The sequence below is a fragment of the Colletotrichum jinshuiense genome, chromosome 11 (assembly GCF_051148585.1).
Source record: "Colletotrichum jinshuiense chromosome 11, complete sequence".
Lineage (NCBI taxonomy): Eukaryota > Fungi > Ascomycota > Sordariomycetes > Glomerellales > Glomerellaceae > Colletotrichum > Colletotrichum jinshuiense.
The window spans coordinates 689497-702651 of record NC_139304.1 but is presented as its reverse complement, the minus strand read 5'-3'; the positions used below and the strand labels follow the sequence as shown (position 1 = coordinate 702651).

General features: G+C 49.7%; 3 protein-coding genes across 3 annotated transcripts; 1 reads left to right on the top strand and 2 right to left on the bottom strand.

The window, feature by feature from the left end:
- Positions 1-34: 34 nt before the first annotated feature.
- Positions 35-3347, bottom strand: EsH8_XI_000123 (S8/S53 family peptidase; the record flags this gene model as incomplete). The annotated part of the gene is made up of 4 exons (XM_083274031.1): positions 35-736; positions 861-1239; positions 1303-2316; positions 2371-3347. 4 exons carry the CDS (start codon positions 3345-3347, stop codon positions 35-37), a joined length of 3072 nt encoding a protein of 1023 aa, XP_083120367.1.
- Positions 3348-4069: 722 nt separating this feature from the next.
- On the top strand, positions 4070-10013 carry EsH8_XI_000122 (HET domain-containing protein kinase; the record flags this gene model as incomplete). Its single annotated transcript, XM_083274030.1, has 7 exons — positions 4070-4337; positions 4403-5036; positions 5129-6524; positions 6594-7814; positions 8021-8378; positions 8433-9210; positions 9287-10013. The coding sequence occupies 7 exons, from the start codon at positions 4070-4072 to the stop codon at positions 10011-10013; spliced, it is 5382 nt and encodes a 1793-aa protein (XP_083120366.1).
- An 832-nt stretch (positions 10014-10845) lies between these two features.
- Positions 10846-13155, bottom strand: EsH8_XI_000121 (uncharacterized protein; the record flags this gene model as incomplete). Its single annotated transcript, XM_083274029.1, has 2 exons — positions 10846-11834; positions 12531-13155. The coding sequence occupies 2 exons, from the start codon at positions 13153-13155 to the stop codon at positions 10846-10848; spliced, it is 1614 nt and encodes a 537-aa protein (XP_083120365.1).

Sequence of the window (13155 nt, the reverse complement as noted above, 5' to 3'; positions counted from 1 at the left end):
GCCATGAGTGCCTAATCGAGAAATTACGAGATGTTTAATCGCTACCTAGTCTTTGGCTATGCATCGCAATTGTTGCAGGCTTAGCACCGCCCCTTGGCCGAATCTTTCCTATGATATCTCGGTCTGTCTTGTTATCAACTTCCTTCTCTTTCTCATCACGTTTTTGTTTTATCGTCTCATGAATTTCTTTAGGATCAAAGAGCCACCAAGGAGCAATGAAATGCAACTTGTCTTCCGGCTCATAAGCGGTCATGTACTTTTCGAGTACATGGCGCACTTGACCCTCCGACCTCAATTGGTCGTACTCCTCTAGGCTGAACCCATCCTCTTTGCCCTTGTAGAAGCCAAGCCAGTCTAGGTAATTGGCCACGATAGCCGCCATAATTGGAGTAGCGTACGAGGTGCCTGATTTATGCGTAGCCGAACTTCCCCAGTTCAACTCGATGCCGCAACCCAAAGTAGCGAAGTTGGGCTCGTTATGTCTAGGAGGATTGATCGTATTTGGCCCGCCCTTGCCATCGAGCGCGTACACACAAATGACATTTCTCTCACTAGAGGGAAAGGCGCGTCTATTGTTCAGCCCGTAATTTCCTGCCGCGGCAAAGAGAAGCGGTGGGGGAATGTCTCTTGGTTTCAAGCACAAACTGACGGCCTTTGCAATGTCACCGTCGTAATAGTTGCAGCCGAATGACATGCTAATAATGTCAACATTCTTTTCCAATGCCCAAGAGACGGCCTATTAAAGTCATGCAATTAGTTCGATTCCCACAATCATATATCCTAAGTGGAATAGATCAAAGGAAGTGAAGTGATGTAATAAAATCTCATCAATTTCCCAACACCAACAAGTTGCAACTTACACCAAGTACATTCACCGGATCGACGGAGAGCGTGTCTGAAGAGACCTTTGCGATATATAAGTCCGCCTCGGGTGCAAATTTGAGAAGAAGGTATGCTAAATTAGTACCGTGGCCGCACGTGTCTCTGGCATCATTTCTACTTGGCCAATATTCTTTGATAGGTTGTGCATCCTGGAATAGAAAGCCCTGCTTGTTTCTATACTCTTTTGCCGTCGTTTTACTCCCCAGCAAATAGTTGTCGCTTTCGTTTACACCAGTGTCTAGAAGGGCGATTCGAATTCGAGGACGACCGGCTCGTTTGTTCGCCCCTTTCGGCATAATGAACCTTCTCTGGAACTCTTCAAAGGAACGAAAAAAAGCCGTAGCATTGAATATTGTTCTAAACAGGTATCCGTAAGATTTAATGGAGGTTCTGAATTGATAAAGTTCGGGGAAGACTCACGTTTTCTCCACTGGGTGTCCCACGTCGTCGAATATAATTACGCCGGATGAGGGTTGCTCGGCTAAATAAAGACTTCGTGTCTCCATTGTTACGCCATCTGCACTTATTGAAGTAGCGCAAGACGCTGCAGAGATTCTAGAGTTGCGAGAAAACACCAGACTGCTTGCAGAGCTTTGAGGCGCGGTGCTGGCCTTGCGGAGTGCGGGAAGTGAAAGGCTTCTGTACTGGAGTTCTTGAAGGATGTTTTCAAACCCGTCGACATATACCTCCAAAGGGCCAACAACCTTCTTGTATATTATCGAACGTACCTGCTGAAGCTCTTCAACGCAGACCTGTCCCCACCTGCTCTCCTGTCCTGACGTGACTCGGCGCCTTTCGAGTGCCTTTGTCGCCTCGAGACACCCGGAAATGGCTTCGTTGTACGACCTGCTTCCTGCGCCGTTGTGCCCATCAATCCAATCGTACACCTTGTCAATAAAAGCTTTATCTGATGGGTTCGCAGGGAAACGGTCGCCCGCGCTGATTTCGATGAGTAGCTTCGCAAAAGACCATAGAAAAGGATGGTAATCTGCACCAACTAGTCTCGATCGGTCTGCATCCATGTCTTTGAAGAGGGAGCAGGTTACAAAGGGTTTGTGGATCTCAAAAATCTCATCCGACGTGCTTGTTGACCCATGCAGAAAATGAATGGCCTCCGCAGTCCACTCTTGCTGTATCCAAGAACCGTAAAAGAGGTGAAGTAAGCAACGACCCAGAGAAAGAGCCAGAACACTCTTGTCGCTTGCTGTAAACAGCCCACCTCTGGATGTCGGATCGCGAAAGACTCCTTGGTCAAGAAGGTTGGCAAAAGACATGGTAGGTGCTGCGGAGCGATACGAGTATTTCAGATTTATCGGCGTTTCGTATATGTCGGTCTCGCTAAAATTAACCTTCAGACGCCTTGGTGTGTTTTGGACCGACGTTCTGCGGGTGTACGCACAAAGGTCGGGAATAGGGAGTTCAGTGCGGTCGGTCCTGCGAATGATGTTGGTTTAGGTCGGGTATCAAGACTCGCATGATGAGACTTACCTTTCAACGAGCTTGAAATGACCTTCCTGCCAATATGAGATGACAGGGGGCGGGCACGATGATATAAAAACATTGAGTTTGACTTGTTCCGACCTGTCAACGGGGTCGATTGAAAACCCATTTAGTTGGAGCTTAGCCTGGTGTCCACGACATGTTTTGCGACTAAGAAGGCGGTAAAGATGGCTTGATATCTCCCATGGTCGCGACGAGTCATAGTTGGCTGCATGGATTGATCTCCTTTGCGGGACGTTTTGTGTCGAGAGGAAAACCTTCTTGGTGTGATTCGCCTTATCGACCGCTGTTTGGATATTTTGGAGGTCATGTTCCCACTCCACTACGTCTTTGCATGCCTCCAGGATGGCGTCGAAACCGAAAGCTTTGGTGTTTTGAATGAGTGTCCCCAAAGCGATGACTTTTCTGAAGGCATCTTTTGGCTCGGTTGGCTTGCTCGCTACAACTTTTACTGGTTGCGCAGATGGCTGGGAGTGATCGGTCGTCGATCCAAAGGAAAACGAGCCCCGAAAGATCGTGTTTGCAATAACCCGACCTACCGGTGTATCAAACCACCGATACACAAGATCGATGACTGTCGTCGTATCTTGTTGGTTTTCCAGCCTCGATGGGGAACTTGCGCCAGGAATTGACTGCTCAGATTGAGAGGTTTCGACATCCAGGATACGGTCCAGAACCACCGTTTTTTCGAGAAAGTCGAGTAGACTTGACATCGCTTCTAAGCAAGAATCCATGGCGGGTTTGGAAAGCCCTTTATCTGACTTTGATTCATGAATGAGTTGCATGTCGAACATAAACTTTTCACTTTCGCTTTCAAATTTGAAAGCGGCCTCGGCACTCTCATCATTCAGAAGCTCATGGTCATTTTTGTGAAGACGCCAATTTCCCTTACACTCCGGCACAAACAATGGAAGGATATTGTCGAGAATGCGCCATTCTGTGACGTGATCCAGTATATCCGACATTGAATGACTTCAATATGCGATGGGAATAGCCAAGACGTTGCTGGGTATTGGAACTCATGCTAAGCAGAAAGATGTGGCCGAGGTAGCAATGGAAACACTCATGCACTGGAAAACCTCTCTGGCGCTGGCTGGAATATTGGGCGTGGTTCGCGGAGAATGAAAATCTATGCATGTTCTGGCTGAAAGATGGGGCAGAGCAGACGAGGAATTGGGCAGACACGGTGGACTCAAAGCGGCTCAGATCAGCCAAATGGCGTGCTGACTTGCATGCCAAGGGAGAAAGGAGCTTCCGGGTTATCCTGAACTTCAGCGGCAGCCTGCTCGTTTGCTGATAACTGATCCTATGCCCCCGCACCATCATGTGGATTTGACGAATCGTGTATGTCAGTGCAAGACATGATTTTGCAGGTCGATTTTGTGGCAGAAACTGATTGGTCGGCCATTAAAATGCTGCATAAAGGCGCATGCAACCTCGACCCCCTCGGTGGTTGGTTTGCTCCCCGACACCACGCGTCTTATGCACGACAATATGTGTGAGAGCGCTCGACAAAAAGAAAAGCCGGGAAATTTCATTGAACATACCATACTCCTAAGAAGCCGCTGAAAATAAGGCCCGATGGTACGAAATCCTGCCCAGTTTCCGCTGCATTAAGTGTTTCCTTACAGATGCGCATGCTCTTGCCGTGGCGAGGCAGTCTACTTCACTAAGCTGAGCTGCGATTATGGATGCTGCGCAGGCAGACGAGGTTGCGCGCTTAGCAGGAGACTGCAAGGATTTATTCTCAAGACTGTTAGAGTTATTCAAACTTCGCAGTCGTGATCATTCAGCCTTTTTGGACAATTCTCAACGATTCAATGCCTGGTCTAGGCACCTTGAAAAATCAGACAATAATCCCCGGGATACCCTCATCGAGAAGGAGAAAGAAGGGCAGAAGGTTCGCATTCTGTCCACCCAACTCCTAAGGAGCATCAAGTCGAATCTAGAACATGGTGAGACTTTGAGAAACACTTTTCCTTCCAAGATCCAATGAACATAATTCTAACAAAAAGAGTAGTCGTAAATGCCGAGTCAACCGTCATTACAGGCAGTAGCAAATCCAATCAGTCATCGCTACCCGATATTGCGCTTAAGCCACTATCCGAGGCACGGCTGAATTCTGTCCAAGGTTCGATAGAAAGGCTTCAGGATTTGGCTCTTGCCGTCGCCATTCGTTCGCCAGTCAATCATGATGTACCCAGCAACGCCCGCACATCAAGGCATGGGGAACTCGAGGATGGTCCGATTTCGCTATTTCTCATGGGTATTCTAAAGAGTCGCTTCCCAAGACTAGGGGATGCTCTTAGAGCTAGACTCCAGATGTCATTCAGGAATAGAAGAGAGCGACTGCTGTCTCGCAGACTTGCGTCTCAAGCAGAGGAGCTTGGCCAACCACAAGCAGTAGTGGAAAATCGCAGTAACTCGAATTCCGAGGAGGTATCTCAAGCTAACACGCTTAAGGACAGAAATGCAGAAGCAGATGACCCCCACTACCTGTCTGAGATATTGAGAGAGGACTTCTGGTCCCCTCATCAGTTTGAGAAGAAGCTGATACAGCCGCCGAACATCAATGAAGCCACAACATCTTGTCATTGTCGTTGGTGTTTTGCTAAAGTAATTATACACGGTACCGAAGATGCAAAAGCTTGGCAGTATGTTTTCTACAAATTCCCTCACAGAGCCGTCCCAGCCTTTTGTTTTCTTTGGCCTAGTTCTAATAAGAACCTGTGCTAACTGGAATCAGAGAACATCTCCTCATCGATTTCGAACCGTACTTTTGCCTGTCTGGTTGTTCTGCGGACTACCCAATGTCATTTCCAACATTCAAAAGCTGGCATGAACACATGGAAACAGTTCATGGAGATGACTGGGCCCTGGAACTACAGCACCTAACTTTCTGGCATTGCGACATTCCTCATGAAAGCACAGATCCCGCCGAAGTTGCCGAACAAGAAAGGTTTGCCAGCGTTATTGAGCTTGAGCGACATGTTAGGATTGTACACGAAAGGGTTTCTGCAGCGCAGTTGAGCTCCATGGTTAAAAGCAACGTATCCATCGCGCCTGTGGAGGAAGACGTTTGTCCGTTTTGCTACCACGGTATGCTGGCTCCTGCGACCGCGGAAGAAGTAGAGCATACGGAGAAGAATATGACACCGCAGCCACTTAACCATAAGAACCATCAAAAGCACTCTACTATCACTCAGGGTGCGGAGGATGCGCCTATTTCGGGGTTTTCGGCAGAAAGAGCCTGCGATAAGGTGATTGTCGCCATGCATATTGCTAAACACCTGAGGAGCTTGGCGCTACTGTCAGTGCGCGACTTCAACGAGGAAACAGGCCCAGAAGAGGAACACGCACACATCAAGGATGAAGAGACCGAAAGCGAAGATCAAATTGCCATGCAAGAAGGCTCATTGGAGGCCCAGATCTCGACCACTCCCAAGTCTCTAAGCTCCAAACTTAATCTTGCTCCTGGAAATCAGGAAACTAGACCAACCACGGCACAACAGCCAGAGGTCACTCTAGACTTTGACTATGACGAGGAAGATGTTATTGAGCGGCTAAGAGACGCGATGCTATCATATTTATGTCCGAGTCAACTGGACAGCGGGCATAGTTTCATGCCCAGTCAAAGTCTCGAACGGCTGATCAACCCCAAAATGGTACGGACTATTCTGAATTCGTTGAATGCCCCAAACGATATCAAAACAGACGAGTCCATAAACTTCATATGTACTGAAGCAAAGGTATTTTTTGCCGTTATGGTACTGGCCGATATCGACATGATTGGCGGTTTGCAAAGCTTGCAGAAGTTTAGTCTCTCGGATAAGTTCTTGCCAATTTCCCGGGAGTCTAGCCGAGACCATTGCCGGTTGTCGGATTCTGTGAGGGAATGTAAGCATGACAAGGCCCTAGAAGCCTTTCACTACAAACCCTGGACTCGTTTTGCTCTGAGGCAATTTTATGAGGAGCAGTGGGCTTTTCTGGCCCCCGATTTCACAACAAGCAGATTTGCCTTCGATCTACCACCTCGCACAATTCTACCATTCACTTTTGTTGGTCAAGATCGCAGAACAGGGTTCTTCAGCACCGTCTACGAGATAAAAATACACCCAGACCATCAGAATATGTTCCCCAAGGTATGAATATCCCATCGATTCAGCGCGACAGGCCAAGAAGCTGGGCTGACTAGTTGACCGCATGCCCAGGTCGGGAATGAAGAGCCCAGGGTTGCCCTCAAAGAAATGTGGGCGGACACCGACATTTTTGAAGTCGAAGAAATTTACAAGCATGAAACAAAGGTTTTAGGAGACCTTAGAGCTTTAAATAACGACCACATAGTCTCTGCAGCTGCGACAATTTTGCGTGGCGAAAAGCGCTTCTTCATATTTCCTTGGGCTGATGGTGGAAACCTGCGGGACTTCTGGGACGACAATCCTGTTCAGTTGACAGAGTCTGTGATCAGAGAATTTTTGACACAGCTAGTGAATCTTTCTTTCGCTCTTTATGAGCTTCACGAGGAAAATTGGAGACATGGAGACTTGAAGCCTGAAAACATCCTCAGATTCAAGAACAACGACTCCACCATCGGTATACTAAAGCTTGCCGACATGGGTCTCGCCAAGCGTCATAGGCAGTCGACAGAACTTCGTGACAAAGGAACACAAACCAGAATGGGCACCCTGAGATACGAAGCCCCTGAAACACTCACTTCCTCATACGGACCAAGATCCAGGAGATATGACGTATGGTCTATGGGCTGTATTGTTCTGGAGTTTCTCATTTGGATACGAATGGGCCCCGATGGTCTACGGAGATTCAATCAAGATCTCCAAGCCGACGATAATTTCACCGATGCGTTCTATTGTGTTCGGGGCGGCCAGGGAACCGATAAAACAGCAACTGTTCATCCTGTTGTACGACGCTGGCTGGATAACCTTTTGAGCGATGTCGCTTGGCCGGTAGATGAGTCTTGTCTCGGGGATTTGGCTGACCTCGTGCAGAAGAAGCTCCTTGTTGTCGCCTTGCCTCCACAGACTATCTCCTTGCCGTCACAGGTCATGGCAACCACAGCTAACACAAAGCAGCCCATTATCAAAGTCAACGATAATTCCGATATCCTGGAAGAGGAGAGAGGAGACTCTGATTCAATGAGACGTCGTATTGCTGAAATTTGCGTAAAGGCAGAAGAAGACCCGAATTATCTATTTCCTGAACGCGCCGGGCTGGAAACATATCCCACCAAAGGGCTTGACACAATACCGGATAGGAATTCACTAGAAATACGGCAGTCTGTACGAATACCCAGAGAAGAATATGCCATCGAAAGTCTAAAAACCCCAGGGGTTGGTGAGACTGAAAAAGGAAACCAGTCTCTGCCACAGGATCCTGCACAAGACCTAGAATACACAGCACCAACAGGGATCGATGTACGTTACCCGCGGTTTTTTCATTGTTATCTGAAGTGTGTTTCCATTCATCTTCCCCCATGCTTTCCGTTACAATTGAGTATATCACGTCGAAATCGGGAAAGTGTCTAGGCCACTCGTCTTGTTGGTTTCACCTTCTCTCCCCCCAATAGCTACTGGCATCGGTGTTCAATTGGTCTTGGTCGAAATATTCTAATCGGTTTCAGAATCTATGGCGCTTTTTGTCGGATGAAAAGTTTGCCCAGCGCGTTCTTGATTCTCTTGAGAACTCCTCGGGCGTGCCAATTCCACCAAATCCCAGACTGGCGCTCCTCTGTGACATATGTAGGCAGGCTACAGCTGATATGCAGTCCCGAGAGTTTTTCTGCCGATATGAAATTCAATACCTGCAAAAGAATATCAATGACGGTCGCTGCGAACTTTGCCCCTTGTTATACAGGACAACCCTGCCATTGGATGCAAGACATCCAGTCTTGGGCTCAACCATGACGTTGATGCGCGAAGATTCAACAATTAGGTCATACGCTGGCGGCCCACCTTTGCTTTCTCTCTGCACGGATCCATGTATGTTTGAACCGGCCGGGTTCTAATGGCTTTTGCTAATATGAATGCAACCAGACTCCGAATGTTCGTTTGGAAGACCATCTAAATTTTACACAAGCCGCGCGGTTCTTCCGCCGTTCAAAAGCAAGGCATCATTTGTGCTTTTGAATGAATGGCTTGGCTTTTGTGACGAAGAACACACCTGTGTCTCGTCAAACTCAAGTCCACGGTTACCCAAAAGACTGCTGGTTATTGAAAATGGTCTCACCCCAACCGTGAGTATCCAGGATACAATACGGATGAACCCGCTTACCCCATACACGACGTTTTCATACATTCGAGGGTCGGAAATTTCTGGCGCATTAGAGTTATGCCTTGAGAACGAGGGGTATTTTGCAGATGGTGTGGACTTCCGCAAGCTTCCTCGGAGCTACCAGGACGCCGTCATTGTTACACAGAACCTGGGCGTGAAGTATATCTGGATAGATGCCCTCTGCATCCTGCAGGACAACCCCGAAGACAAAGCAAGCGAAATATCGAATTTGGAAACAATACTTGCGAATTCTTATTGTATGATTGCAGCCACCCATGCGGCCACCGTCGACAGCGGATTTCTGGGCGAAAGACCGCCGCGAGCCGTGGTACATGTGACGCAACCCGATGGAACTCGTATGTCAGTCTGCGAGATGATTGACGACTTCCACAACCACGTTGAAAAGTCGCCCCTCTGCTCGCAGGGCTGGAATTTCCAAGAACGGGCTTTATCGCGGCGAGCAATCTTCTTCACACCAACTCAGATGTACTTCCACTGTGGTGACGGGGTCCGTTGCGAAACTCTGACCAAAATGAGCAGGTGAGTTTTTCCCCTATGCTACTGGAATAGATTGCCATTGTCTTCCAAGTTGAGTGAAACTAATCAGGTTGTACAGCCCTGGACTAGACATTATCGGTGATCCAGAATTTCCCGCGCGTTTTCTCAACAGTTACAAGGCCCCAATCTTCCAGTCCATGTACGAAAGGTACACACGGCTTGAGCTAAGCAATGCAAGAGACCGCGGCCCAGCTATTTTGGCGCTGGAATCCCGACTCCTTCGGTCTATGAAAACTATGGGAGGCCACGGTATTGTGGAACGTTACCTAGGCCGTAGCTTGCTTTGGCGCCCACGCATCGGCGAAACTCTTTTACCAATCCCGGACACGAGCGAACCAAGTTGGTCCTGGATGGCTTGGTCAGGACCTATTCAGTATTTGGATCTTCCATATGGAAGCATTAATTGGGAGCCTCTTCTGTCACCATTCCCATCCATTCAAAACTCTCCAGAGCTCATCCGGCTATCCGCTGCAGATGGAAAAAAGACAGTATTGTATGCTTGGGGGAAAGACTTTCCCGAGAACGACATTGAGCACCTGAAAAATACAACTATTATTTGGGATCAAGCCGAGTCCAAATCACTCCACCGCCGACTGAAATACGTTGTCATAGGTGCCGACGCAAACAAGGGCCCAATCAAACCGGAAAAGTCTCGAGCACTTTATATACTTGTTATAGGCGAGAATGAAGATGAGAGGCATTGGAAGAGATTGGGAGTTGGACTTGTCGAGGATAACGATGTACTACATCTATCTGATGACAAGGTGCTGATTTTGATCTGTTAAAAACTTTTTAAGTAGACGCCGGGCAGTTAGCTCTTTAACTGTAGAGGCTTGGCTTAATATCACTTTCGTAAAAGTTATTAAACAAAGCTACATGAGTAAGTATAGATATCCACGTTTGGTCAGGCCCACGGCAGCAAGTGTAGATACTTTTAGCTGGTTGGGCTGGCCGGGCGCATGGCAGTAAGCGTAGAAACTCTGGGCTTTTGCGCTCAGGACGTCCTGGACGACATGAAGATCTATCTCTCGAGCTGAGCCAGCCTTCGGAGCTTTTCATAGTGAGTGATTGAGGTGGTATCTGACACTAACCGCCCTAGAGCTGGTTAAGCTGGGCTCCTCCAGCCACCTGACCGGAAAGCTTGGACCAACCCCATTTCTCGCCTATAATACATCTGCTGCACCACAGCAAGACCATCCCCCTTGTTATCTATATCTTTGGCCTCAGACCAGTTTTCCCAAGTTCAACTTCGCCTCATGCCCCCAAGCAGTCCATGGCGAGTGTTGGCACCCCCCACCCCCCTGCGTTAGGTGGCGAGTTTCCAAGAATGCGCGGCTTGCCGTTGTTGTTGAACTTCAATGTGGCTAGCGATGTGGCTGGCGGCGTGGTGCATTCATTAGGTAGACCCGAGCTACGTCAACACGCAGCCGAGTGCGACCGAAGACTTTCGCGCATCGCCTATATTTTCACAAATCTCAGAATGAAGCACTAGCAAATGTGGCCTATGCATATGCAACCCGGCGGAACTCTACACGGGCATCTATATATAATTAATGAAATGTCTGCTCTGGTGTGCGGTTGCGCAAGTTCAGTTCCCCTTAATGCATTGTCTCGTGGTTATTCATCATCCCACTCCCGCAAATGCTCCTCCGGCCATTGCTCGACGTGGATTCTCAAAGACTCTGCCATTTTCACAACGCTCTGCATGACAAACGTTGCTCGAGCCTGCAACATACGCTGCTGATCCATCCTTTCCTGCAGCTTCACGGCGTCGAGATCCACAACCTTGGTGGCTCGAATGCTGCATAGAGCGGAGGAGTAGCTGGGATAGTCGGCCTCAATATTCCTGATGGAGTTGGTGGATGTGGGCCTACTCTGCAACAACGGGGCCCAGGAACGTCTGCCAACAAAACGGAGGTCCCTGTAAAGTTCGGCGGCGGCGAAGACGGTCTCCTTAACAAGAGCCCTGGCAGCGGATTCTTTGCGCGCAGCCTTTAAAATCTCGGTCTCGTATTCGTGGCAGCGTTTCATCCAGGGCTTGAATGCCTCTTTGGTGATATTGTTGGGTGGAGGGAACGGCGCCGTAGCTGCGATGTTCGTGGATGGTATGATCATATCATTGGCAGTGTTTGAGAGCGCGTCGGGTGGGAGGGAACCACCGATTACGAAGGCGGAGAGTATGCGAAGCCAAACATTGTAGTCGTGCACCACGCCTGGGGGATCACGACCGGCAACAACGTAAAAGGCCTTCACCATGACAGCCACGCCGCTAGAGACGCCGTCAACCTGAATCAGGCAGGTCTTGTGACGGAACTGGAGGCGAAACCCGGGTTCTCGGCCAGGTCGCCGCTCTAGAAACGTCACCATGCCTTGCAGCCGGGCCTTGAGCTCGTTGGTGGGGTAACCAGAGATGGAGTTGAGGATATGAACTGTCTTGCCCGAAACTACAGCAAGGGCCCAGTGCTTGCCAGCACGCGTAAGATTGACTGGGGCCAGGATAAGCGCGTTGGGGTTCGCCTGAAGACGGTTCTGCAGCCTATTGGGAAGCTCCTTCTCCTCCTGTAAATCAAGCGAGTCGACAACTTGGATTGACAGCGGGCACAAGGCTGCGAGAAAAGTCAAGACGTGTTGTCGCATGCCCGAGGTTACTTGTACTACGCGGCAGAATAGTGTGAAATAGACGGCTTGTCTTATCAACTATGGATTGGGGGCGAAGGTCTATTTGTACTTCGCCTGGGACCATCGCTGTGGGGCGTATTGGTCGGCCCGGATAAGTGGGTCTCTACGGCAGGCTGCGCAAGGCTGCCCGGATGGGTTGCGGCATCACAACATGTGTAGAATGACTCCATCGTCAACATAGCGGTCGGCGGCGAGCGTGTCGGTGTCAAAATGCCGAGGTGGTTCAACAACTGCTGCAGCGTGGAGAAGGGAAGCGCGATGAAGGCTCGGTGAGATGGTTATCGCTGAGGGAGCCGGTTTCTTGGAGGCGGCGTTGTCGGTCTCAGGACTGGGGCTGGGGCGTTGTTTGGTCGAGGCGGTGGCACGAGATTGCTCTTCAGCCCGGACACGGGGTTGGCGGCTGGAGCCTTTTAGACAGTTGATGAGTGGAAGTGACGATGACGTTCGCATCGCGGAACCTGGTGCAGCCATCTTGGACGGAGGAGCTAGAGCCTTAGACGAGGCCAGTGGAGTTTCCATGCTTTGAAATTCGGGCGAAGTGCGGATCGCGACGTGTTCCGTCGGAGTGAGGGGCGAAATGGCAGGAGGCGAGGGCGACTCATCCTAGTCGTCTCCCAGGTTACCAAAGCCAATGTCGCCATCTAAGGTGTCACCATTGAGACCCAGGTTGGCATCTGAAGCTAACAAAGACAGAGGGCTTCTCGCCCAACCTCGTATCTCTGGGCTACTGATGCCAAAATTCTCGACGTTTTCGTGTGCGCTGGAAGGACTATTGCTCGAAGCGCTGCCACGATGATCCTGAAACTGGCTAGCCTGGTCGTTCACCTGGATTTCATTCTGGATGTCGTCGCCCTGATGTTCATCCTCTGGCGCTACCAGCGGCTTTGAGAGCCGCCTGCAAGCGTTGGCCAACGACTTGTCAGTGTACCGTACACCTATGAGCTCCCCGCCCTCTTGCCACAGTGAAGACGGATGGCGACCGGCCGCTTTGACATGGTTGATGATCTTGCGTAAGTTAAGGACGTTCACGTATGAGATGGAATCGATGTCAACACCAGCAGGGAGCCAGACACGGCCGTCGTACAGCTTGTCGAGCTCGTCGTGGTACTTTGATATGCCCTCAGTACGGTGTTTCCGTCTCGCCGAGACCCGTAGTTTGTGGGCTGCGCGCCTCTGCTCGCGGACTAGATCAACCATCGTGACTTTTCTGACGCTTCGAAACTTCGAGCCATCGGCAACAAGCTGCAT